This window comes from Sparus aurata, chromosome 19, assembly GCF_900880675.1.
Source record: "Sparus aurata chromosome 19, fSpaAur1.1, whole genome shotgun sequence".
Lineage (NCBI taxonomy): Eukaryota > Metazoa > Chordata > Actinopteri > Spariformes > Sparidae > Sparus > Sparus aurata.
The window spans coordinates 18,035,087-18,059,224 of NC_044205.1; the positions used below are offsets into that span (position 1 = coordinate 18,035,087).

Consider the following 24,138-nt stretch of genomic DNA (forward strand, 5'->3'; position numbering starts at 1 on the left):
CAAATGTTCCCTCATCAAGTCATTTTAGTCCATGTAGGGAAATTAAAAGGTAATTAAAGGTGGAGTATGTAGTATTGGGAAAGGAATTTTAATCGGAGGAGAAAGATCTTCATTGACAGATTTTATTATGGATAAACAAACTGAATAAACTGAAACCAACACCAACTTAAAGGACAACACAATTCCATACTGTTTTACTTTGTTTACATGTGGCGGACCCTGCCACCTTTCTAGCTTCAAACAGTATTCTGGGACCTTATTTTCCTCTGAGAACAGCTTGTTTGTTCACTTATAGGAAAAGGAATATTTCTGAATGTGTAATATTACCTCTTAAATATAAAATTCTGAATATTTTCTCGAAAACTACATAGTGCCCCTTTAAGTAATGTATTTATATCATTATTCTAGGCTCATTTGATTTAAAAATGTTTCATTCATTTTAAGAACATAAGTCTTTGATAGTTTGTGTTGTATATAATTAATTATATTTGGTATTTTGCACAGCTGGACTGTGAACTGAACCGCTGGATGTAGTTAGAACCGCTCGTGCGTCCTGTAGGTGTGTGGCGTGAACGTGTCCTGGGCGGGGACCTGCTCTGACGTCATGAGGGAGACTGTCTGCTCAGTTTGGAGGCAGAGACGCACGAGGACATCTCCCCTCGGCGGCAAAATCACAACCGACCCCGCAAACCGGATTCCCGTCGACCCGGACTCTTGAAGCGGGACTCGTGTCCCATCAGCTGCGGTTGTTCTGGAGACTTCCGCGGCGTCAAGACGCTCCGAGACACAACGGATACGACAGTCGGTATCAGGAGCAAGACTTCCGCTGAGAAGAGGCGGCGGGGCAGAAACGTTACCGTCGATATTTACTCGAAAGCATCGGCATGTAGGAGCCCAGAGTCCAGGTATGGTGAAGGCTGTGTGTTGACGTCTGTGGATGTGTCTCCCATCAGAATGTGAGCTTCGGTTGTTGACAGAATCTGACCTCCTGTCGGTGTTTAACTGGCTGTCATGAGACAAACAACTTCCGGTGTGAAACGAAAATGAGCTCTGACAGAAAAAGGCACAAATGTTTGAGAGCAAGACTTTATTTTCAGTTAACCTCAAACAAATACATGAACGAACTACGGAAGCCGATAATCTGCACGTCTTCAACTCTTTCCTCCTTCTTATTGATACAAATAGTCTTTAAAAATACATGTTTACAATGTTATTATTAGCGCCAAATAACCCCAGTTATAAAATAGCTTGTCCTACCCATTGTTTTATAGTTTGTCATGTAAATTGAAGAATTATACAGATTTAATACTAATGTTTTTTGTAATTCTACTCTCAAGAATAAATTGGGAAATATACTTTATTGCAGAGTTGGATAAAAACATCGATACTGTCTGTTAAAGGTGCAATATGTAATAATTGTGTTCCTCATGAAGTCACACATAGTGCTAACTGCTGCTAACTGTCGCTGTTGTCAGCAAATTAGCTCATTTAGCCGTGCAGCTAGCGGTCTGGACTGGGAGATAGGAGTGATAAGGACGGGATGGGTCTACTTCAAACCCAGGAGAACAGTGCCAGGCTCTGAAGCCAGTTTTCATAGTAACCAAACTATTTCCCATAAGCTTACATGGCGAAAGAAGCGTCTATAAAACAGTGGGTACATTTTCTTTGACAATCACAACCCCCACAAAATGACTAATTTCACCGTCAGCCATTCGGTCCAATAGAATCTGTAAAGTTTTGACGAGCCGCACGATTAAATTAATGTATTTTTAAGTTAGCCGGGCGCTAACCCAGAAGTTAGCTGGCTCGGCCAATAAACCATTTGACCAGTAAGGAATATGTCCCCATTGTTTATTCCACTTACAAAAACAGTCACTCACATAGAGATACATCCATCCTCCATTATACTTGACAAGCTCTTTAACTTCCTGCAGACATTACTGCACACAACAGAAAATCCCTCAGTATTTCAGCTGAACATAAAACTGCTGAGCACCACAGTCATGCTATGAATCCTTGCAGTATGAGCTTTTTATTTTTTTTTGTCAGGCAGCAGATGTGCCAGTTGGTGAAACCACACACCCACACACACACATTAATCAGTACATGTAGCCCAATCTGTCCTCTGTTTAGGCCCGCACAGATTTTGCTCCACGGCTGCCTGGAAGGACTCACCAGTTAGATGCCTGGTGAGCTTTCCTGACCCTGAAGTCATCTTTACCCTGTTATTTCTATCAGTGACTAACAACAAGCCTTTTTAATGCAATGATTTATTGCTAATCAGAGGCTCATTCAGGCTAACAGGGCCAGATCCCCCCCTCCCCAGAGAGAGGTTTAACTGAGCTGAACTGAAGGATTTATCCCAGTTAGTGGTTCACTGGGTCTCGCTTTGTGTGATGGAGGGGACACTGAAGACCCGTGATTGTAAAAAATGCTGCCACTGCCTAACCTCAGCCCAAATGCATCTGTGCTGTCTATATGAGCCAGCAGGCTGCAGTAGTGGGACCGCTTAGAGGCTGTAAATCATGCAAGGGAGACAGATGTGTGACAGATGTGAGTGTGGAAGGTGGACTGGTAGGGTCATGTGGTGAAAATCTGATATGCAAATAGCTGGTAAGCTGCTGAATGCATAAAACATTTCAGCAAAGTGGGCTTTTAGAGGTATTTAAAGTCTCTCACTTCCTGTCTCTTATCGGCCACTTTCCTTGTCTCTGGACTTCATCTTATCTTCAACACAAATGCTCACACAAGTTCAGTTAACAAGGCGCTAATAAACGTTTTAATACTCTCATAGGCTGTCCGTCATGAAGAAGCGAGCCACCAAGGTGCCGGAGGAGGAGGAGATCTTGTGCTGCTGCGAGTATGTTAACAGATTTGGAGAGCGCAGCCATGTAGCGGCCTGCTGCTGCGACTGTGAGGACCTGGATGACGCCTGTGACAGGTAAGAGACATCTAACTGATTTACTTTGAAGGCTGCAACAAGTAATTATTAAATGATAATTGATCTGAGTTGAATAATAGTCAGGCTATTTAATGTCAGATAAAAGTGAAGAACCTTTACGTTCATGTCGGTGGTGCGCCACATTAAGTGTCATTTCAAACTAGTTCGTATCAAGGTGGAGTGTGTTATAAAAACATAAATTAATAATTAATAACTAATTAATTCTTGTTATTGGTTATGCATGTGCTCTCCCCGCTGTGACATGTTAAGATGTCCATCATGGAGATTTCTTCTTGTTTGTGGTCTTTAAAACAAGGTTACATAAATTAGGATTTGCTCATTTTCTGGCTTTGTTGCTGATAACTCCAAGTAAAAAAATTCACTTTTTTTCAAACTTAAGGTTCCTGAAAAGGGAGCCTCAGAAACCTGAATCCTTATCCAAAGTGACCGAAGTTTTCTCGGACCGGATCCGTGTTCCGTGGTTCTGGGGTGGAGCCCGAAAAGTTGAACTGTCCATCATCCCTCCTCTCATCCTCCTTCCTGTCCTCCTGCACATCGCTGCTCTCCACTTCATGCTCGGCATTGTGGTCCTGACAGCTCTGCCTGGCCTGGTGCTCTGGTACTACTATTTCACCCACCGCAAGAAGGGACGGACACTCTTCTTCCTCAGCCTGGCCCTCTTCTCCCTTGGGTACATGTACTACCTGTTCATCACAGAGGTGCTTCCGAGTGGGGATGTCGGCCCGGTCCAGGTCACTGTGGTGACTGTAGGAGTCATACTGACCCTGGTGGCCCTTGTCAACACCAAGAGAGAACCTGGCATTGTACGGCCAAACCAAGATTCCGTCCACAGCACGGTGACGTATTACAGCTCTTTGCCAGACAGAGACCTTGCTCCACACGGGGGCAGGCAGGATGTGACGATGACACTAGCCAACCGGGCGGGATCCTCAGAGCAGGAGGGGTTGGCGCTCAAGGAAAGCAGCCAGAGGAACTGGTGTCCAGTGTGCAGGGTGGCGCGGCCCCCGAGGGCAGGACATTGTCGGATCTGTGGTGTCTGCGTGCTGCGTCTCGACCACCACTGTGTCTGGTGGGTTCCATTAAAATGCCTCTCACTCGGCCTGTCATCACTGTTTCCTCCACTTTCTTTCACATCTCAAACACTGAAGTGGTCTCGTTTGTCTCCAGCTTTTCTTTTTCTACACAACCTATTAAATGAATCTAAAAAAACCCCATTATTTTTAATTTACAACACACCTTAAGTGACTGTCTTTCTTTCCAGGATATGAGTGTTTGTCGTGCTCACACCTGCTGTGTCTTTAATGACCATATTTGTGTATTGTGTTGAGTCAACATCACGCAATCGTTATCTACAGCAACAAGTGTCTCGCTATCAGCCACTCCCTCACTTATATGTGTGGTCCTGCATGTTTGTAGTGAAGTGTAACCCTTGGGTCTCAGTACAATGTTCTGTCTACCTGTGTGTGTGTACTTGTGTGTTTGTGCGTTGCCCTGTGTCGGTGCTCCGGTAGGATAAACAGCTGTGTGGGACAGGCCAATCACCGCAGCTTCCTGGTTACACTCGTCCTCTTCCTGTTGACGTCCCTGTACGGCATCAGCCTGGTGCTGCAGAGTGTGTGTCCGAAACAACACCTCTTCACCGCCCTGCTCTACTGCCCGGGGGTCTACAACCAGTACAGGTACTGACAAGAGACATATACACTTAATGGGTAACTTGAGCATTATATTCTCTTAAATTATACTGATAACAGCATAACATGACAGCAGTGTGGCGGCAAACATAGTGAACAGTTCCCCAGTACAACCATAACTTTTTAAAAATGTTTTACACATTGGTTTTGACTGCTAGTCAGTTATTTGCTTTTTTGCTAGCTGTTTGGAGCTTGGAATGCAAATCTTAGAAAACTGGCTCTAGCTACTTTATTAAGGTATAGATATATGATTGGTATTGATCTTCTCATCTAACTCTTTGCGAGAAAGCCAGAAAGCATTTGTCCAAAAATGTCAAACTGTTCCTTTAGGTATTAATGTCAAATAGGCCTCACAACTCTTCCACAAACGACACAAACGACAAGTTACCGCTGCTTGTTGTTATGGATACCCGTATTCTTAGAAATGTAAAGATCATCTTTAATTTTAAACCCAACCTTTCTACACAGCACAGAAATCTGCTTAACTGAACAAAGACAATCATAATAATTCAAACTAAATATGGAAAATGAACAACTCTGCATGTGTACACATTCACGGATCAGATCAGAACATGGCAGATGGCCTTTCAGCAGCAATTAAAAACAACGTTGTCTTCTTTTAACTGATGCCCTGTGTAGTGTTTTGACATTTTTCCCAGAACTGATCATTAAATGATGACTACATGAGTTTGCGAGAGGTTCTGGCATAATCGGCATAAGGCTTCCATCAGTGTAGTACTGAATCATTTTCAAAGAGCACAATGGAGTGTTCCCACTGAGCTGTTGGAGACAGACACCGTTTTGTTCAGAGCAATGAGAGCAGTTGTAAAATAGTTTAATTGATCCACTCTGGCATCGCGAACTTCAAACAGGCCCTCAGAATGACTATCTGAACCTCAGACTACTGAACACAAAGCTTGTTTGAACCTCCATCATGTCCTAAAAATAATGAATCATTGAACTGTGATCTGTCCACTCACCTTTTAAACTGCTCACACAGAATTTGACATGTGTACATGCAGTTTTATTTGAATATAGACATAAACAGCATTAGATTAGATTACCTTTTCCGTTTTCCATATTCACTGAATTATTAGTGGGTTTAATCAAGTGATAGGCATATGTTACACCACCAATGCCAAAAAAGACCAAATTAGAGTCTTGCTGATGGTGCAAACAATGTCAAACTTTATTCTAAGGTTCATGTAATAAGCTTGAGTAATAAAGCCCTTATACCATGCTTATAGAGCTGCGACTATATAAGTGTTAAAATTAGCATATTAACAGAATAAACTTATAATCAGAGAGTAAACATGTTTATAGTGCTATTATTAATGCTTATATAGTCTCGTTAATGTTAATAAGCATCTTATGAAAACCTAAAAGGCTTAAACTAGGATCTTAATATAAAGCTTTACCATGAACAATAATAGCCATGCAACATTATGTGTTTTTTTGTTTTGTTTTTTCTCTTCTCTTCGTCTGTGTTCCAGCACGGCACTCTGCTTCACCTGTGCCTGGTACAGCTGCATCGTGACTGGAGGTCTGCTGCACCTGCTGGTGGTGCAGGTGATCAACGTCAGCTACAACGTGACCGAGCGCGAGGCCCGCACCGCCCTGAGAGACAAAACCGCGCGCAGTGCCTACTGGGGACTCGTCGTAGACACTGGCGTCTACTCTAAAGGTTTCCGTGGCAACTGGGCAGAGTTCATGACCATGGGAGAAAAACTGAATCCTCCTTCCTCTCCTGCCCCAACAGACCTGGTGTAAGAGACTGCTATGCAACCCTGATTTTTTTTAAGAGTTTGGAGTTTAATGCTGCTGTTTTGTTTGGGTCCACTGGATGGCAGCGTGGCTTTAACTTTGCTGGTCGCCTTCTGCTGGCTGCCAGGATGGTCATCACTGGGTTATTGCGGCTATTGAGCTGCCCCGACTTTGACATATAGCAATAACTACAAACCCCCATAAGCTCACAGCCATTAATGTCACCGACGTCTCTCTGCTATGCAGCTTTACCCACTCACTGACTTATAATCTCCTTCCACTGCTGCCTCTCATCACATATCACTGTTTCCTTCACACTGACTGACTGTTTTCCCCCAGGCTTGAACATTGTTTTTATGTCTCCTCTACATTCTAGTGCCTTGCTGGGAGTCAACACACAAGAAAAATGTGAGAATAAGTAAACTAGGGACTTTTTCTCTGAACACAGCAACAGCAACAAGACAACGGCTCTGGAGTTGGTCAGTCCTGCACAAAGCAATGGGCTGGGCAGCATTTCAAGGATGGGCTCTCTGCACACCTTCTTTCTCCTCAACAAACACACCTCTGCAGTGTTGATCTTGTGCAATGTGTCGTAGATGTTTGTCACCAATAAACGAAAAAACACAACAGCACAAGCCTCATTATCAGCATGTGAATCAGGAAAGATGAATTTCAGCTATGAAGTTTGTAGTGCTCTCCAAAGACAGCTGCTTTAATTCACCCCACAAAGGGATTCAAAGGTTTTAATGCATTTATTTGTGTGTTTGTATGCAATTAATTGTATTTATTTATATTAAAAGAATGTGAGAAATGTGCCTGTGTATCTGCATCTGTATGTGTCCCCACCAGAGTTATGTGATGAGCTGATGCTTATGTCGTCAGTATGTAGTTTGTCTCCTTCAGGGACAGTTTCTGCTAGAGGCTTTACATCGGGCAGGTGCAGAAATCAGGCAGAACAGCAGCCACTTTCCGCCCCAGCCTCTCCCGCCGCTCCTCCTTCTTTCTCTCCTCGCGCAGCAGACATGGAAGCTGCCCCCAAGCCAGGAAACATCGCTGCAGCACGCGTCTGTGTGAGGGCAGATGGAGGGACAGACGGGAACAGAGCAAGTGAGCAATAAGAAACTGAATTATAGAGACCTGTGGGTTGACAGCACCTAATGAGTTTTCACATGACGTTTCTGCGGGGCTCGTGGACAATGGCAGCTGGGCAGCCGGTGGGAATTCACCTGCAGGCTGTGGTCACTTACCTGACCTCTCCTGAGAAGCCAGTTTGTACCAAAGACATGGACAACATTAAGTTGGGCCAATGCTACAGAAATAATTAATTTTGGCCACAATGGGAAACTGAACACCACATAATGTTGTTATTAAGCATAATGAAAAACCAGAAGTGTGTTTATCTAAAATGTGTATTTTGTAGGAAACAATTTAGATGCAAATAGCAAAAATTCTCAATTCACCAACCTTTTTGTTAGCCACACAGGCAGCTTCATTCTAAGGACATGCTTGTCGTGCAATGACTTTGATCCAGACTGGAAAATCTCGAAAACTATGGGGTGGATTGCCGTTACATTCAATTCACATATCCATAGAGAATGCATCCCAACTGTTGTGATCCCCCTGATTTTCCTGTAGCGCCAGCAGCAAGTTTTTCAATTATCCAGTCAATTATCTAAAAACTTCTCAAATAGATTGGCAAAACATTGTGGGCACATTTTATTTAAGGTAAAAACACTACACAGATTATAAATTGGTGTGTGGCTTTATGGATTAATTGATTTCACATTGTAACTTTTTTCAATTAATTTTTCATATTTATTCACTGGAAACATCTGGAGGGCCAAAAAGAACCATATTATTGGCCAGTTTTGGGCAACTCTGATCTAGTGCCACACTCTAAAGCATGCTTAATGCAGATAGTTAACATGGTGAAAATTAAACCTGCTAAGGATCATATAAGCATTGTCAGCTGTTATTCTGTTCCCATCTGATGCATGACAGCAAACCTAAGAGCTTTCTTGGTGTCACCGACAGCTCAAAAGAAATTTACTAATACTTAGACTTTATGACTAAATACCTATAAAACTAATGATCTCCCCATCCTCAGCTGTACTTTATTTAGTGCTAATTAGCAAAAACAAACTCAACTAAGATGGTGAACATTACCTGTAAAAAAACATTTTTGCATTGTCACTGTGAGCATGCTGATGTCAGCATTCACACAGGTGCTCTCGTTGAATGATGTATTACCTGTACTCACAAGACTAATTGAGAATGAGGTAGCTATAAGGAGAATTATTACAGAAAATAAATTTTTTAATTACTTAGGGCTAGAGAGCAGTCAGGCTATAAAAACACTATGCTATGCCAGTTAGTTTAGCTAAATTGAAGTTTCTACCTGAGCAGCAAAAAAACACAACTGACTCCATTAATCATAATAAGAAGAGGCGTTTACAGCAGATACTGTATGAGGCACTTCACTGGAGTTGAGGACATGATGCACTGCTGAGGTTTTTATATTTCATATAAAATGTTCAACACCTGCTTCTGCTCGAAGATACATGTTCCAGTGTCTAACCTTTATCAACAGAGATGAATCTGTGTTGCAAGCAAGTCTTGAAAATCTATCTAAAATCTTAGTCTTCCTGCATAGAATAGGCTTTAAAATATCTATGAAGTTAAATTTAACCCAATGTTAAATAGGAATTCAATGTATTTTTGGGGGTGCAGAGTGCTCTGATATTACACTTCAACTATTAATTAAAGTTTTACAAGCTGCTCATTTTAATATGACACCCTGTTGGTCGGTTGGGTTACTGGGAGAGCACACAGCATCATCCTTACAGGGAACATATGGGAAAGTCACGGGTTGCAGACCTGTTGTTATGCTCCTGAGCCAGCTCCTGACGGTCCCACTTCACCAGCCTCTCCTGGGTCACATGGTCCAGCAGCGCAAGCAGAAACCTCCTCAGAGTGCGAGTGCGATAGAAACGCTCGGCTCGCTCCTCCTGAATCATCCGCCAATCCTTAAGCTGAGACAGACGACACTCCCTCAGAGATAGGAACATTTTTAAAAAGTGTATTGGCATTCGACTCAAATGCAAGTCACTCAGTAAGTTTAAGCTTCATCAAGAAAATGAGTAGGAACTAATCTAAACTCTTTTTTTTTTATCTCAAAGACAGGGCATTTAAAGCAACAACCTTTTCCTAATCTCCTCTTCAACCTGCAGTCAATTATGTTTCAAGTCACTGGCAGAAGACGGAGACTGCAATTCTGATTGACTAACTATGCTTGCCTAACCTGTGTGTGTGTGTGTGTGTGTGTGTGTGTGTGTGTGTGTGTGTGTGTGTGTGTGTGTGTGTGTGTGTGTATACACACTCTTTCCCAGCAGCTTAAGCTCCTCCGCAGCAAAAAGTGCTGGTACAGTTGGTCTGCAGAAGCTTCTTTCGCAGACAGGGACTCTCTTGCAGATTGCTGCCAGCCTAGTGTACAGCGCCTCAGGAGGAAGAGATCATGGTGACGCTGGGCCAGCTGGCGGGGATTGAAAAGAAACGACCGATGCAAGCAGATGAATGCGTCCAAACTCAATCATATGTGCCAGGCTGAAACAATAGAGCTGTGTCAAATGATGAAGCGCTTGAATCTCACGTGTAACAAAGAGGATTTGTACCGTCTTGCTGTGAAACATGTAGGCACAGGGGGATTTTGCACTTTGTGAGATTCTGTGCAAAAGCTGGAACATTTTAAAGATTGAATGACGATACTGTCAAGGGAGTAAGGCTATGAAGTTGTCACATGCTTTTGTTTGGATGTCTTCCCACTGCCTTGTTTGAGTGTGTGTGTGTGTGTGTGTGTGTCTGAGCTATATCTGTGCATGTTGAAAAGTACAAATGTGGTGTTGGGTGGTGGGTATGTGTGTGTTTTGTAGCTTTGCTTCCTGTGTTTAATTTAGCTGCTCAGCAAGTATTTTTACCAGAGCAGTTATCTTCTTTTCTCACAATTATCAGTCTTTTAAACATGTTAGATCAGGCTGCCTGTGGATACACAGCTTGTGGTTTGTGGTACTTTCGAATGATAATTATAATAATAATAAACTTTATATGGCACTTCTGAAAATCCAAAACAGAACTAATCGAAAGATAATGATTAAATGGAATGATGATCAAAGAAAAATCATCCCAGCAACAGGGATAAAAAAATACAGAAGACATAAATAAATAATACATTAATAACTGACAGCTAAGGCAAAAAGGGGAAATAGATGAAGAGCCAAAGATTCTACTATGAACTAACTATGACAGCACTTAGAAGTTAGTTAAAACACTATTTGTTCAAAGGATTTTCCAGTGTTTTGAACATGTGGAAGTTGTTCCTATGTACTTATGTACTTATGGAGGACCGAAACAACCAAAATTAAAAATAAATACATATGGGTCAATAAATAAAAAGAAATGCCAATAATGCACAAAAAATGTCTCTTAAAAATAAATGTAGGCGTTAATATTTTTTTTAACATGTAACATGAATCGATATTTGTTTTAATTTAATTTTCTCTGCCAAGCAGGTTAAGTGTTTTTTGGTTGGTTAGTTGGTTTGTCAGCAGGATCACACAAAACCTACTGAACTGATTTCCACAAAACTTGGATGAAGGATGGCTATGACGTATTAATGTTTGTTGCGTATCTGGATAAAGGTACGTTTTTCTGGGGCATTTTTTACCTTTTCGTTCATTTCTCTTTAAAACACTTTGAAGGTCAGCCCCTCATTTTCATAATAAAGTAGGATTGCAAAAGGAAATACAAATAAAATAAATGAGGAAATACATAAATCTGGAAATAAATAGGGTGAAAGATGTTATGGGAAAACAATACATAAGAAAATAGATCAATGAATAAATACATTTAAAACGAATTAATAGGATGGAAGATTAAATGGGAAAATAAATAAATGGGGAATTGAATACAAAAATAAATAAAGTAAAGCGCATTAAAATGGAAATATCAATTTGTAAAGTTTTTTTTATTTATTTGTGTTTCTGCTCATGTATTTATTTTTGATTTTGGCAGCTTTTCTCCGCTGTACCTCTTCAGACAAGGCGAGATCACAGAAAACAACATGTATAATCCTCTTTCTACTGCTGGAATTTCAGACATAGCAGATTTATACTCTTCCTCTGATGGAAAATAATTAACTAAACAAGCTTCTTAGTGGGAGAAAATTCGGAAGTCATGTCCCCCCATTGGTCCTTCAGCCATAAAACATGTCGCCGCACTGCTACTTGTACAGATTTAAATTATAAAGAGCCTTTGACAGACACACGCATTGCCTTTAAGCGTCGGCTAAGGAGCCAGATAGCAAATGCAGGACTGGACGTGATCTTTTGAATGTTCAAGCCACTCCACAACCTGAAAGGCTTTTTATTCTTCTTATCTGTGACGTGTACCAGGACTTGGATTTACCCTTGAAGATCAAACTTCCTCCCGTCTGCGTTTTTGTAATTCTGTTACAGCACGTACGATACTGGAAAGCCGAGAGGGGGGAACAGTTCCTTCAAACCGGATTTACTTGAAGTAAAATGAGGGCAGGCTGAAAACGCTCTTTGTAGCTGACTTTACCTGTATGTTTGCTTGTTTGAGCTGAATGAGGCATTTCCATGGTGCCAGGCCTCGCCTCAGCAGCAGGTTTCCGTGGTAGTGTTGATGGGCCAGCTTCAGGAGCTCCTGTTGCCTTTTCAGCTGCCTCTGTTTTTCCTCCTCCCTCTTCGCCATGCACGCGCGCACACACACGCACACACACACACACGCACGCACACACACACACACACACACACACACACACACACACACACACACGCACACACACACACAAAGAGGCATTGTTTTAATACTCTGCAATGGGTCGCCTGGGTACAGTCCTGCTCCTGTATTCCGACTCATGTCTTCACGGACATATAAAATATGAAACATGTCTCACCTCCCTTTCCTGCCTTTTCTCCTCCTTCTTCTTTTCTGCTGCTTTGCGCTTCTCCTCCTCCTCCTCCCTCTGCCTCTGCTCCTCAGCAGCTTTCATTTCGGCCTGAAAAGTTTCATTTCTTTTCAAAAAACGGACAAAAGCAACTCCTACAGAACAGTGTTGTTGGACCAGAAAGCAACCCCTCCATCTCGTACCAGTCTTTCGTCTTCCTTCTTTCTCTTGAGCTCCTCGATTTCTTTCCTCCGTGCTGCACGTTGACGTGCACGGGCCTCCATGGCTGCAGAAAAAAGAAGAGGGGTGATTTGGGGATAAGGCATTCTTCTGAGTCTCAGGGGTGCATACCGTATCTGAATGTATATGTATGATTCATATTTTGAACAGGCCACTGGAAGTTAAGTGTACCCACCAATTTTACACATATTAAAAAGGTACAATATTTGTTCTATTTTTTACAAAAAGTTGAATTTTAGTTGACCTTTTTTTTTCTCTTTTAACATTAACTGAAATTATCAACAGAATGTGAAGAAAGTAACAGTTTTGATGTTACAACAAACTGTATTGTGTTGAGGAGATATCTCCTGTGCTTTGGACCAACACTCCCCCGTCCCCGAGCCCCAATGAGATGAGAACCACTGGATGCATGGCTAACCCAGCTACCTAGCTTAAGGCAGCACCAGTTAGGCTGGCCCCTGTTTGTTTTGAGTATGAATTTGATAATTCTTACATATAGCACCTTTAAAGTATGTTTACAGGTCTTGGGGAGGATTTCTGTGGATGTGAAAAGGGAAGTATAAAGCCTTTTGTGTCTCTAGAGCAGTGGTTCTCAACCGGTGGGGCCCGCCCCCCTGGGATGGGAGGGAAAACAAAAGTCTGAAAAAAAAAAAAAAAAAAAAGATCACGAAAATTCCCCCCCATGTCGAAATGCAAGTGGTTGGACTATTATAACACACAAACAAATCATCCTTGTGGCGACTTTTTTTGTCAAAAGCGACTACCGACAAATCTAGTGACTTTTACTGGTGTTATTAGAGACTTTTTTGGTGTTTGGAGACTCTGACTTGAAAGCACGTATCACTCCGCAGTTACTGTGCTCAACGAGCAGCAGGTGCTGCCGTGAGTTCCTCCCGCGAACAAAAGCACTCACAGGCGGTCACTCTCTCGTAGCCTCGCGCAGCAGTCCAGCCTGCAGTCAGAGCAGAGAGGAGACACACAGCACTCCGCCTCCAGGTTGTAAATGAGTCGCGGATGCACATGGCCGCCGCCGTTCCGGCGTACAGAGCGGGGTGTACATGTACCGTATATAACCAAATAATAGCCGGGTTTCAATTAACCACAGGGTCCACTTTAAATGCAGGGTGCAGGTGTATATTTTGATAAATAACCGCAGGGGAAACACCTGGGAAACACCCCGACGTCATCATCATGACATCTACCGTCACGTCTCTTTAGGCGCGGCAGCGCAGCTTTCTGTGTGAATCTAAATAAATGCCGAGTCTAATTAATTTTTTTTTTTAATCAAGGAAGAAGACGTGACTACTGACACTGGACATTTTTCTTCTTCGCCTTTTTCACGTGTTGTGCTTTCTGTCAGTCAGTATCACACTGATGATCGCCATGGCTCCGGTGCAGCAAAAAAAAAATAAAAAGTACGACTTGAAATTCAAACGTTCTTTCGCAAAATATGCAGAGGAAAACTCGGGAGAAGCAGCCGCTAGAGTTTCTCTGAAAAATCAAAGTGAGCTTCAGCGTCTGTCCGAGGAGGACAGCAGCAGGACCAGGCTGCCTGGTGGAAGGAGGAAGAAGACGAGCGAGGAGCTGGAGATAAACATGCGGGGATGGGTGATCAGCAAACGGGCACGCCATGAAAGAGTGTCCCGCAAAATGATCAGGGTGATGGTGAAACAAATGTCCGCCACCGTGAGTGACAGCAGAGATGAGGAGTTTGCAGCGAGTGCTGGTTGACTGAATCGTTTCCTCCGCCGCAACAACTTCACTTGCAGAAGGATGCCAGAGAATTCACCGAGAAGCTGGAGGAGTTTGTGACATTTTCATCCCGGACTTTTTGTGAGGAAGGAATTAAACGCCTGTCCCAAATTGCCGCCTGGTCTGTTAAGTGAGTGAAACAAATAAACGCCCCGGCTACTATTTGGTATTTTACGGTATGATAACTCTCCCGGCCGGGGAGAGAGACATGCATCACAGTGCTCAGCTGCAGACACAGCGGAGAGGTGACGAGACGCGACTCATCATGACTGACAGGCATCAAGGCCAATCAGCGTTACCTTACCGACCCAATTCTGGACAGCTGTTCTTTTTCCTTGGGGGGGGCAACTGCAATGAACCAGCTTTGGGGGGGCCCAGCTTGCAAAAGGTTGAGAACCCCCGCTCTAGAGGAAGCTGCATGTAATTTGATAAACTGCCTGATGACAGTTATGTCACTCAGTGGTAGTATTATATGCATTGTGGGTAATGAAAATCTATTGCACTCTTGTTACACTGTTAGATTAATTATGGAGAGTTTAAATATGAAAATGATCAAAAGTGATACAGCAGAACCAGAGATATTATCTTTCTAATTCCACATGTTCTTCTTTCTTTTAAAACCTGGAACCCACTTCAACCACTATGCAACTTGACTGACATCACCGGAGGTTTTTTTTTTTTGATTACATGCCCCTCTGGATGACTTTTCACGTATTCAGCAGTACTCCACAAGACCTGTAAACACTGTAAATGTAAATGTGTATTCTAGACATTTTCTTTCCCACAGTGTGAAAAAAGAAATCTCAAAACCAGTGCAGGAAAAAAAAAAAAGTTTCTCCCTGACCTTACTATGTGAGTTACTGTGGTTGGACTTCAGACCTTGATGCCTTTATGTATGCGACTGTCAAGTTTCCATTTGTGTGACTCGGGGGGTCATCCAATCTTCCTGACAAAAGAGCTTCACCGTTCTGTCACCATATGTTTGGAAGAAGATATGAACCTTCTATGTATGTTTATACAGTATGTGTATTTAAATCCGTGTCTATTTCGCTCCCTGCTGTTACGCTTGCTGAACCTGCATGCTAACCTGTGATGATTGGATGGGGGCATGCCTGCCGTGTGACTGCTTTCTTCTGAGGTGCACAGGGAACATCAGGTTTTCCAGTAGCTCTCGGTTCCCTGTGATAGTAGAAATCAAAGACAGAGGCATAGAAACGCTGTCATAACTCTGTCCACACATTCCTCATTTTTATCTGCCGAATTTTACACAGATAGGTATTGACTCAAAGGGTAATTTCATCGAAAAATCAAAATTCAGTCATTATCTACTCACCACCATGCCGGTGGAAAGTCATTCCAAGATTTGTGGCCCAGAAAACATTTCTGGAGCCTCACAGCAAAACAGTGTTGCAGCATTCTCCTAAACAACTGAAGTAGACGGGGACTTTATTTGCTATATAAAAGAGAACAACCTAAAAAAAACCAAAAAAATATAAAATGGCTCTGTAGAATTCGCCCAGTGTAATCTGAATCCCCAGAAGCCATGAGACCCAAAATTGATTGAAAAGTCACTTTACTCTCTCAACATGTGCTCCAGCTTGTGCACCCACTTCAGACGGGGTGTTCTAGTGCTTTAGCTTAGCAGCTTCAGTGAAGATTTAGGCTGTTACGGGTGTAGTTACATGTTTTTCAAATCAATTTGTGATCTCAGGGCTTCCAGGGACTTGGAATACACTGGACAAGCTCTCTGCAGTTTAAGGTTTTTCATTTTTTTTTTTTCGCTTTTTAAAAAACAAAACCCTATTCACCTCTTATTTTTAGGAGAATGCTGCAATCTTTTCTTGATGTGAAGCTCCAGAAATGTTTTGTGGACGGCATGGGGTCAGCATGGGGGTGAGTACATAGTAACTGAACTTTCATTTTTCGGCTGAACAATCCTTTAAAAACAAACTCTACTGACATGCCTGACACATAAATCTGTGAGGAATTTCTGTTTTACTCATGAAAACAGTAACAAACTACCATGATAAGCCAGATGCGTCCACAGATCATGACCTGTCAGCTTCTTTTGCCAATAGACTGCGGTGTAGAAAGACAGGTAAGCCAACAAAAGTGATTATTTATCATCTAAAGACTCAGAGCTTAGTTTGGGCAGTCTTGCTTACAGTGTGTTCTCAGGTTGAATAGAAGGGCCAGGCTACACAGTATTACAAGAAAATGTACACATAAACAGTGTAAATAATGACACACAAAGGCACATAACCTTCATATTCACTCAACTTCCTACACTAATTTCTAAGCTAATATCATTTTATCCTTTCCATCCTAGTTTTTAGCCTGTGAAAACTTAAATCAACTTTTTTAGCGAAACAGTAAATACACTGTTAAGTAATCTATAGTCAAACCCACTGGACCTCCTACAACTTCAGTCAGCCCTTTATAAAAAGGGTTAATAACTAGTGGCAGTTAAAAAGTCATTTAATGAAGAAAAAACTGTTATAAGCCATTGTCGAGGGCAACTTTTAGGTTTCCAGGTTGTGAACAATAAGGTTTAAGACATGAGGTGTGTTTCATCTAATAAATGGTACAATATCCTAACACTGATACTCTCAATAAATGCAGAAGTATTGACAATTGAAAGAGGGGATTCAAAACTGAATTGCAGAAATAAGCAAGCTATTAACAGAAAGAAAACATTATGGTAAAACAGGCATAATACCTCTTGAGTCCTTTTCAAACAAACAGTAAAAACTCTGGACTGAAAGTTGTGTCCGGTTTTTAAAAGGTTAAATGGTTCAGCCCCTCCTCTATCATGTGACTCTGTGTACACACGCTCAGTTCTATCAATACAAGACTGCACCACGTCATTTTACCCTATCATGATAAACCGAGAGCAATAAGATTTTTCTTTACCAGCTGCAAATCAAAAGAAGTCCTTCATGATGATGTGAGGAGCTGCAGCGCCGTTTGCACTTTCAAGACCAACTTAAAGTCTATTAACAGCTGCTCACTCGCTGATATCCATGTTTCATCTTTATGGCCTGCTTTTATTTGACAAGGGCGCATTTGTGATGCGCTTTAATGTGTAGCTATATACTGCATGACTTCAATAAAATATTCTAGAATGTGCTGCAGTACATCTTAACACATGTTCTTAACTTTTTATTCACATGTATAACTACAGACTTAATGGACTGATGGTGCAAATGAAAAAGCACACAGCAATGAAAAACTTATTAAAATATATAATTGCCTTTGTCTTACTAGCCATTTGTTGATGGTACATCTGAAAGTGAAAGACTCACTAATAGACGATTAATTACCACGAATAAATGACTTACAAACATCACCAAGCCAAATGACTTACTTGAAGGTGAGATTCTTCATAAACTGGCAAACTAAAAGTTGTTGATCAGTCAATTTAAACATGTTTTACTTTGAATATTATACACACACATATAGAGCTTTTGTGCCTTACTTTTCAAAGAAGTGCAGTGAGTTTACCTCTGCTCTGTGAGCTCAGAGTTGTGGCTCTTTGGTCTCGAGCCTCCTAACAATGAAAGCTCAGTAAGCTGTGCAGTTTTCTCCATTTCCAGCTCCAAGCCCTTCATGCTCTGCCCCTCCCTCAGCAGTGCAATTTGGTCCTGCTGCTCCTTTAACAGCTTCCTCTGCTGCGTGATGATCTGCTGCTGGACGGCGTGCCTGTTCTCAAATCTGCTGCCCGGCAACGCTGCCCTTATTGGACTGGCGAAGCTGCCGTCCTCTACTCTCTGCCGTGCCTGGCGGAGCTCAGCAGCCATTGGTGCTGCATGGCGTCGGGTCACCTGCCACGGCTGTGTGGGCTGGGCCACAGTGCAAACAGGGGTCCTGTTCTGTTGCACTGCAGAGGCGTTGTGGGCTGAGGTGCCTGACCTGTGCTGTTCTTCCTACAGGGGCAGAACAGATACGAAGATTATACATGAGAAAGATCAAACCTGCCCTCGGGTCCAGGTCTGCAGAAAGCTTCGGGGGGATATTATAGATACAGTATCAAGCAACTTAATCTTATTCGAGCTCCAGGAAGCCTGACATATAAGCAACAGGGGCCTGACCCCTCCACCATGAATTACTGCAACTCCAACTTCATCTCTTGTTCCATTTTTTCCACCCCCCGAGCTCTGTTCCACTATCCTACACCTCTTATTCCTCCATCTGCTCTATACCTTCCTGTCCTATATATTTACACGTCCTTTCCTGCTCCTGCACTCTCCAGAGTTGTGAATATTTCAGCAGGAAAGGTTCTCCCCCTGGTCGAGTAGGTTTCAGGTCATCGTGCAAAGTGACTATTTGGAAAAACAAATGTTTCATTCAGTTTCATCTCAAACTTCAGTAATGAGTTAAGCATCACCTGCCAAGCATAGGGCTGATGTTTTAGTCATGATTTCACTTAGAAATGTGGTTAAAATCAGTGGGACTCATTAAAGAGAGATAACATCTCAATTAATCCCTTGTGCACTGTTGCATCCCTCACCTTCTCTTCATTCTCTGGTTGGTTAGAAGCCTCAGGTGGGGCCATTACTGCCTGATAAGTTGGAGTTTCTGTGACGTTGAGTTTGCCTGTTGATGCAGCGTTGATTAAGGCAGCCATCTTGCGGCGGGTCTCCTGCTGCTGGGCCAAAAGCGCTCGCTGTGCCCTCTCCATCCGACACCATAGCTGCCACTCGTTCAGACATCGCCGTAGCAAACGTCTTCGGTCGCTCTCCACGGCCAGGTGGCATTGTCTGGAGGAGGTGACAGGTGTGATCATATTTTTAAGCCTCATTACTGCTGGGCCTTGGGAACAGGCAATAAATAGCTGAGTTTCTACTAGAAATACTGTTAGAATTCATAGTCTAATTTTCAATATGGGCTGTAATTTATATTGGGCCATCTGTGGTAAAATAACACAATTTCTTTTAAGTTCTCGCCTGTTTTCAGCTCGCAGCTCCTGCTCAGTTCTTGACACCTCTCGTTGCTTTTGTTCTGCCCACACCACTGCCCGCCACGCTCGCCATGCTCTCAGCTGCCTCCTCCAGTCACATAGCACCGAGGCCTTATTCAAACGTCGCCTTCGGTCCAACACCACCGTATACCACCTGGAGAAATGCCTCTGGAGACACTAAAAACATGCACACAGATGCATACAAGACCACAAGTTACAGAATTGTTCCAGCCTGCGAATACTACCACACATTCAGTGCAGGCACCAACCTTGAGATTTTGCATGTGAACTCTGGCTTGAATGTTCTGTTCTTTACAGCGGCGCTCTGTGTCCTGCTGCTGCTGTTTTGTGGGAAGTGGAGGAGCTGATTGGAAGTTTCTGGCTGCCCTCTGCCCCTCCACTCTCTCCCTCTCCCTGTGGAATAAATATAGTATACAATAACTACATGAAGAATTGCAGTCGTCTGCAAAAAAGTAAATCACTTTTTCTCTATCTACAGTAATAATAAGATAACAGCTCTGATAGACATTCAGTTTTTCTATCACTGTACACGTCTCCTGGAATCGACCCAGTGGGTTATTTACCTTTTGCTTACCTCTGTTCAGTTTCACATGATCCAGTTTGGTGTTTTTAGTACTGACTTTTTGAGGTTTTCAGGATTGAAAAATCTTTTTTATGATTAGACAATAAAAAAATTCACAAATCATCAATATATAATATCTTTAATTAAATTTTTTCTGATTAATATGAACCTCAACATTTTAGCTACACAAGCAGGATATGGCTCTGTGGACGGCAATGTTCAGACACCAGACTATATCCTTTCAGTTTATGAACCAAGAAGACCTCTCAGATCCTCCAGCTCTCGTCTTTGGGCTTTCCATAATATCCCATGTTATTTTCAAATCACATATAAAGCACTTTGAATTGCTTTATGAATTATTTGGAAGGTGCTACATAAATAAAGTTTGATTGACTGATTGTTTTAATGTCGGCTGGTTGTTTGGTCCACCACTTTAGTGTTATATAAAATATGTGCACAGTTTTTGGGTACTCACTGTCCTTCACAAGTATATTAGCAGACTCTGAGTGTCTGAAGGGACAGATGAACATGGATCTTGACAAGATTCCAGACTCCCTTAATAACAATGAGCTTAGAGATGACATTGACCAAGAATAACGCACACACATTTCCGAGTGCCAACTAAATGATAAAAAGTGTATTATAAATAATATCCTTAGTTGCAACCTTATAAATCTTAAGCTCTCATCTTTATGTGCCCATGATGACAAGCATTGATTGGAGTTATCAAAGGATGTTCATGATGAAAAATACCCTATCTCACAACACACTTTTGATAAAGAAAAGCATTGGATTGTACACCCTTTGTGAGGGATTACAGACCAATCGCATGGTGTCTGTCAAAAGGCTCATGTACCCTCCACAGGGTCACTTCCACGACAGTTGTTTTGGTCAGGGCTTACGCGTCAATAAGTTACCATTAATCCATTAAATCCATCACGGGAATTTGGAGGTAGCAGTAGACACAATCAGACATGAGGGTCATTTCAGATACTTGCACTTCAGCAGAGGATACCGTACCTGTGTCGAACCAGCTGCTCCAGGCCTCTCCTCTCCTCCATCTCACGTCGTAGTCTCATCATCTCCTGCTGCACCATCTCCTCCTGCCTTTTTGCCTCCTGCTTCCTCCTCATCTCCTCCCCTCGCTCTCTCCGCTTTGCCTCCTCTCTGGCCTGACGCTGAGCCTCCTTCTCTCTGTGTTGCCTCTTCCTCTCATCCTCCCGCCTGGCCCTGTTCTCCCGCACCTTAGTAGCAATCAGTTGCAATTAATGTAATTGAGAATGTAGCTTACAGCGGAATTGCCGACAGTCTCCAAACAACCAGCATTTCATCTCTTGTTGAAATGAACGAATTTGAGATTCACTTTGGTCACACACCTGCAGGTGTCGTGCCTCCATGGTGACGATCGGGTCTCTGAACTTCCTCTTTGTTTGTCCAACATCCAATGCCAGTTCCTCCATCACCCCACAGTCCAACACCTCTCGCTCCATCAGGTCTTGTAAGAAGCCGTTAACAGCGCTGTGTTCCTCCTCCTCAGCCAGACACTTGTACAGATCTAAGTATTTGAAAAGAAAAAGTATTATATCAAGACTGTGGAGTTTTAAAAAGGACCATACCAGTGATTTAATCTATTTCATTCCACCTCTAACCCACCTTCCAATTCAAGATCACTTGCACTTTCCATATTATTGAGTATTTTGCAAAGCATATAAATATGTTTTCAGACTGATCTTCTTCCCTTTAAGGCTACTCGTTTCAGTTAATTTCAGCATAGTGTCAAAATGAATGTGCTGGGACAAGAAACAGTTGCTTGAGGTCAATCAACCTAAAAACATATAATAAGCTCAAACATGCTGACATTGAATATTCAATGCAAAATCAATGTTTGTTTTTGTAAAAGTGTGAAAAAGGCTTCTAAACAAAGTATTTTCTATATTTTTGCCACTAGCTTAGCAGCTACTTCAAAGATTTTGGCTTCACAAAGGGCGTAAATACCTTTCAATCTTTTCAGAATCAATTGGGATCTCGGGCGTCTGAAGTCTTGTTCAGGAGAATGCTGCAAAGCTGTTTTGCGGTGAAACTCTGGAAAATGTTTTGAGACTCCACCTGACTTTCCACCATCATGGGTGTGAGCAGATCATGACTACATTCAAATTGTTTGGGGTGAACTTGTCCTGTAACTTAGTCTGGTATTGGTTTTGCATGATAACAACAAAACGTTCCTTTGGGCCGAATGTCTCCTTTAAAGAACCAACTTTTTCTATTTAGCTAAAAATCCTCGCTTTAATGAATTAGTCCCATTAATTATTTTGGCTTGCGATGTCAAATGTAAACCTCCCAATTCCCAAACAGCCTGGGAGCTGTTTGAGCTGACGCTGATTAATTAAAATAAAGAGCCTCAGGTTAGTAGGACAGATGACACAGTTTCCTCTGTTCCTATGTACCATCAAAGTTTGTGTAGTCCACAGCTGCAGGCCGAGCACTCGCCAGAGCAACAGGGCTTCTCGTCTCAGCAGAGCACAGCAGGTCATCTTCCTCATCCATTTCCAGCTCAAGACGCAACTTACTGCTCAGCCAGTCACCAAGAAGAGCCTGAGCTGCAAGAGAGAATCATAAAAATAATTGTCCTGCTTCTGCACAGACTCGGCCCTCTGTTATATAGGTAACTCTTCTCCAGAGACTAGTCTATTGTTTTTTTCATGGGATAACCTACCTTCACCGTAAGCATCGTCATGATCTCTTAGCTGGTCAGAGCTTTGCAATGGTACAGCGAGGTTTCTGGCTCCTGAATGGGGTTTCTTGGGGCAGAACACTTCAGATACAGCCAATTCTGAAGCCATCTCCACTCGCTGAGGACGTGCATATAGACAAAGAGATGTAGGGCTGAGACTATCAGTTAATCTGATTGATTCTTTAGCTTGTAAATGACAGAAAATTGTATATAACTGAATTACTAAATGCTGAAATTGCCTATGCGCAACCAGCTGCACCAGCACATAAGTTCGTCTTACCTTCCTCCACTGGTCGATATCATCATTCTTCACATGAATCTGTTCATGAAGGAAAAACAGTTTCAGGTGTCAGCTATTACTCTTTGCAAGAGAGACCACAGAAGCCACGAAAACGCTGGTGTTAGGTCACCTTTGCCTGCTTAAAAATGCCTAGCCAGGCTCACAGACACGTTGAGCTGTAGGTGCTTTGTGCAAATTGAGGGCTGAGCCAGTGCCTGATGTCTGCAGATTATTTCACAGGAAAGCTTAGCCATTGCTTTAAATCAGCAGATTACTTTAAAATTCATTTCCCATACGTCTAACTGTGGATGCTTAAGTAGCAGCTATCCAGCTATCTCTGTCTCAGGCAAGTGAGTATCTGAGAAAGGCCATCTGTATGACATTTCTAAACCCTGCCCTGACATGAGAAATGCCCTTATAAAGTGTAAACACCTATGTGCAGCGCCTTCATTCACAAATTCTGCAGGGACACCTTTTTACAATTAGGTTTTACCCGTGTAGGGGATTTTATAATCCTGGAAAAAAGATCTGAAAGGTGGAAACTGACTGAAAAAAATGCTGAAGGTGTCTCCTTCAGATAAGAGAACATGTTGAGGTGAGCACCTTGGAGTTATCCAGAATAGGCAGACACAGTTTACTCACTTTTTCCCCAAATCAGCTTTTACAAAATCAGCCCTCCTCAATCCAAAAACTAAACTCACCTTGTCTCCTGATGTACTCTTGCTGATCCTCCTCCACCTAGACAGGTGAGAGTTGTGACCTGGGGACGTCATTATCTGTATAGTTATTGACCTTTACTTCCGCTACTATAATGTTATCCTACCCATTTTCACGGAGTCTTCTTCTACCAACCGTCGACGCAAAATATTTAAATGTTGTTGTGTTCAGAAGTCACTACAAAGAGACCTCGCAAAACGCAAGACCTGAATGCAGAAGTGCCATCGATGGATCACAAAGGATTCTGGGTAATGTAGTCAACGAACCATTTCACTGGGATAAATATACCACCAACGGTGAATTGGGGACTACATGTCCCACCAGACCTGTAGTTCAGGCGGTTCTCTGGTAACCATAGCAACGTTTGCCATAACTCTAAATTACCCGAAATATGTTTAAAATCGACTTTAAACTTGAAAGAAGATTAATCAAATCAGACAGTTTCGCATACTTAAAAGGACTGTATTAAGCACAAATTACGACAATGTCGTTT

General features: G+C 42.4%; 2 protein-coding genes across 2 annotated transcripts; one reads left to right on the plus strand and one right to left on the minus strand.

Moving 5' to 3' along the window:
- Positions 1-587: 587 nt before the first annotated feature.
- On the plus strand, positions 588-7,232 carry zdhhc23b (zDHHC palmitoyltransferase 23b). The gene is made up of 6 exons (XM_030398433.1): positions 588-905; positions 2,795-2,941; positions 3,342-4,031; positions 4,474-4,641; positions 6,147-6,419; positions 6,794-7,232. Exons 2-6 carry the CDS (start codon positions 2,805-2,807, stop codon positions 6,837-6,839), a joined length of 1,314 nt encoding a protein of 437 aa, XP_030254293.1. The 5' UTR covers positions 588-905; positions 2,795-2,804; the 3' UTR covers positions 6,840-7,232.
- Positions 7,097-24,109, minus strand: ccdc191 (coiled-coil domain containing 191). The gene is made up of 17 exons (XM_030398432.1): positions 23,630-24,109; positions 22,929-22,967; positions 22,631-22,766; positions 22,362-22,514; positions 21,294-21,472; positions 20,938-21,161; positions 19,604-19,748; positions 19,321-19,511; positions 18,885-19,134; positions 17,879-18,300; positions 15,462-15,553; positions 12,586-12,668; positions 12,392-12,493; positions 12,034-12,177; positions 9,797-9,949; positions 9,295-9,449; positions 7,097-7,483 (listed from the first exon to the last, which is right to left on the minus strand). The coding sequence occupies exons 1-17, from the start codon at positions 23,699-23,701 to the stop codon at positions 7,342-7,344; spliced, it is 2,682 nt and encodes an 893-aa protein (XP_030254292.1). The 5' UTR covers positions 23,702-24,109; the 3' UTR covers positions 7,097-7,341.
- Positions 24,110-24,138: the final 29 nt, after the last annotated feature.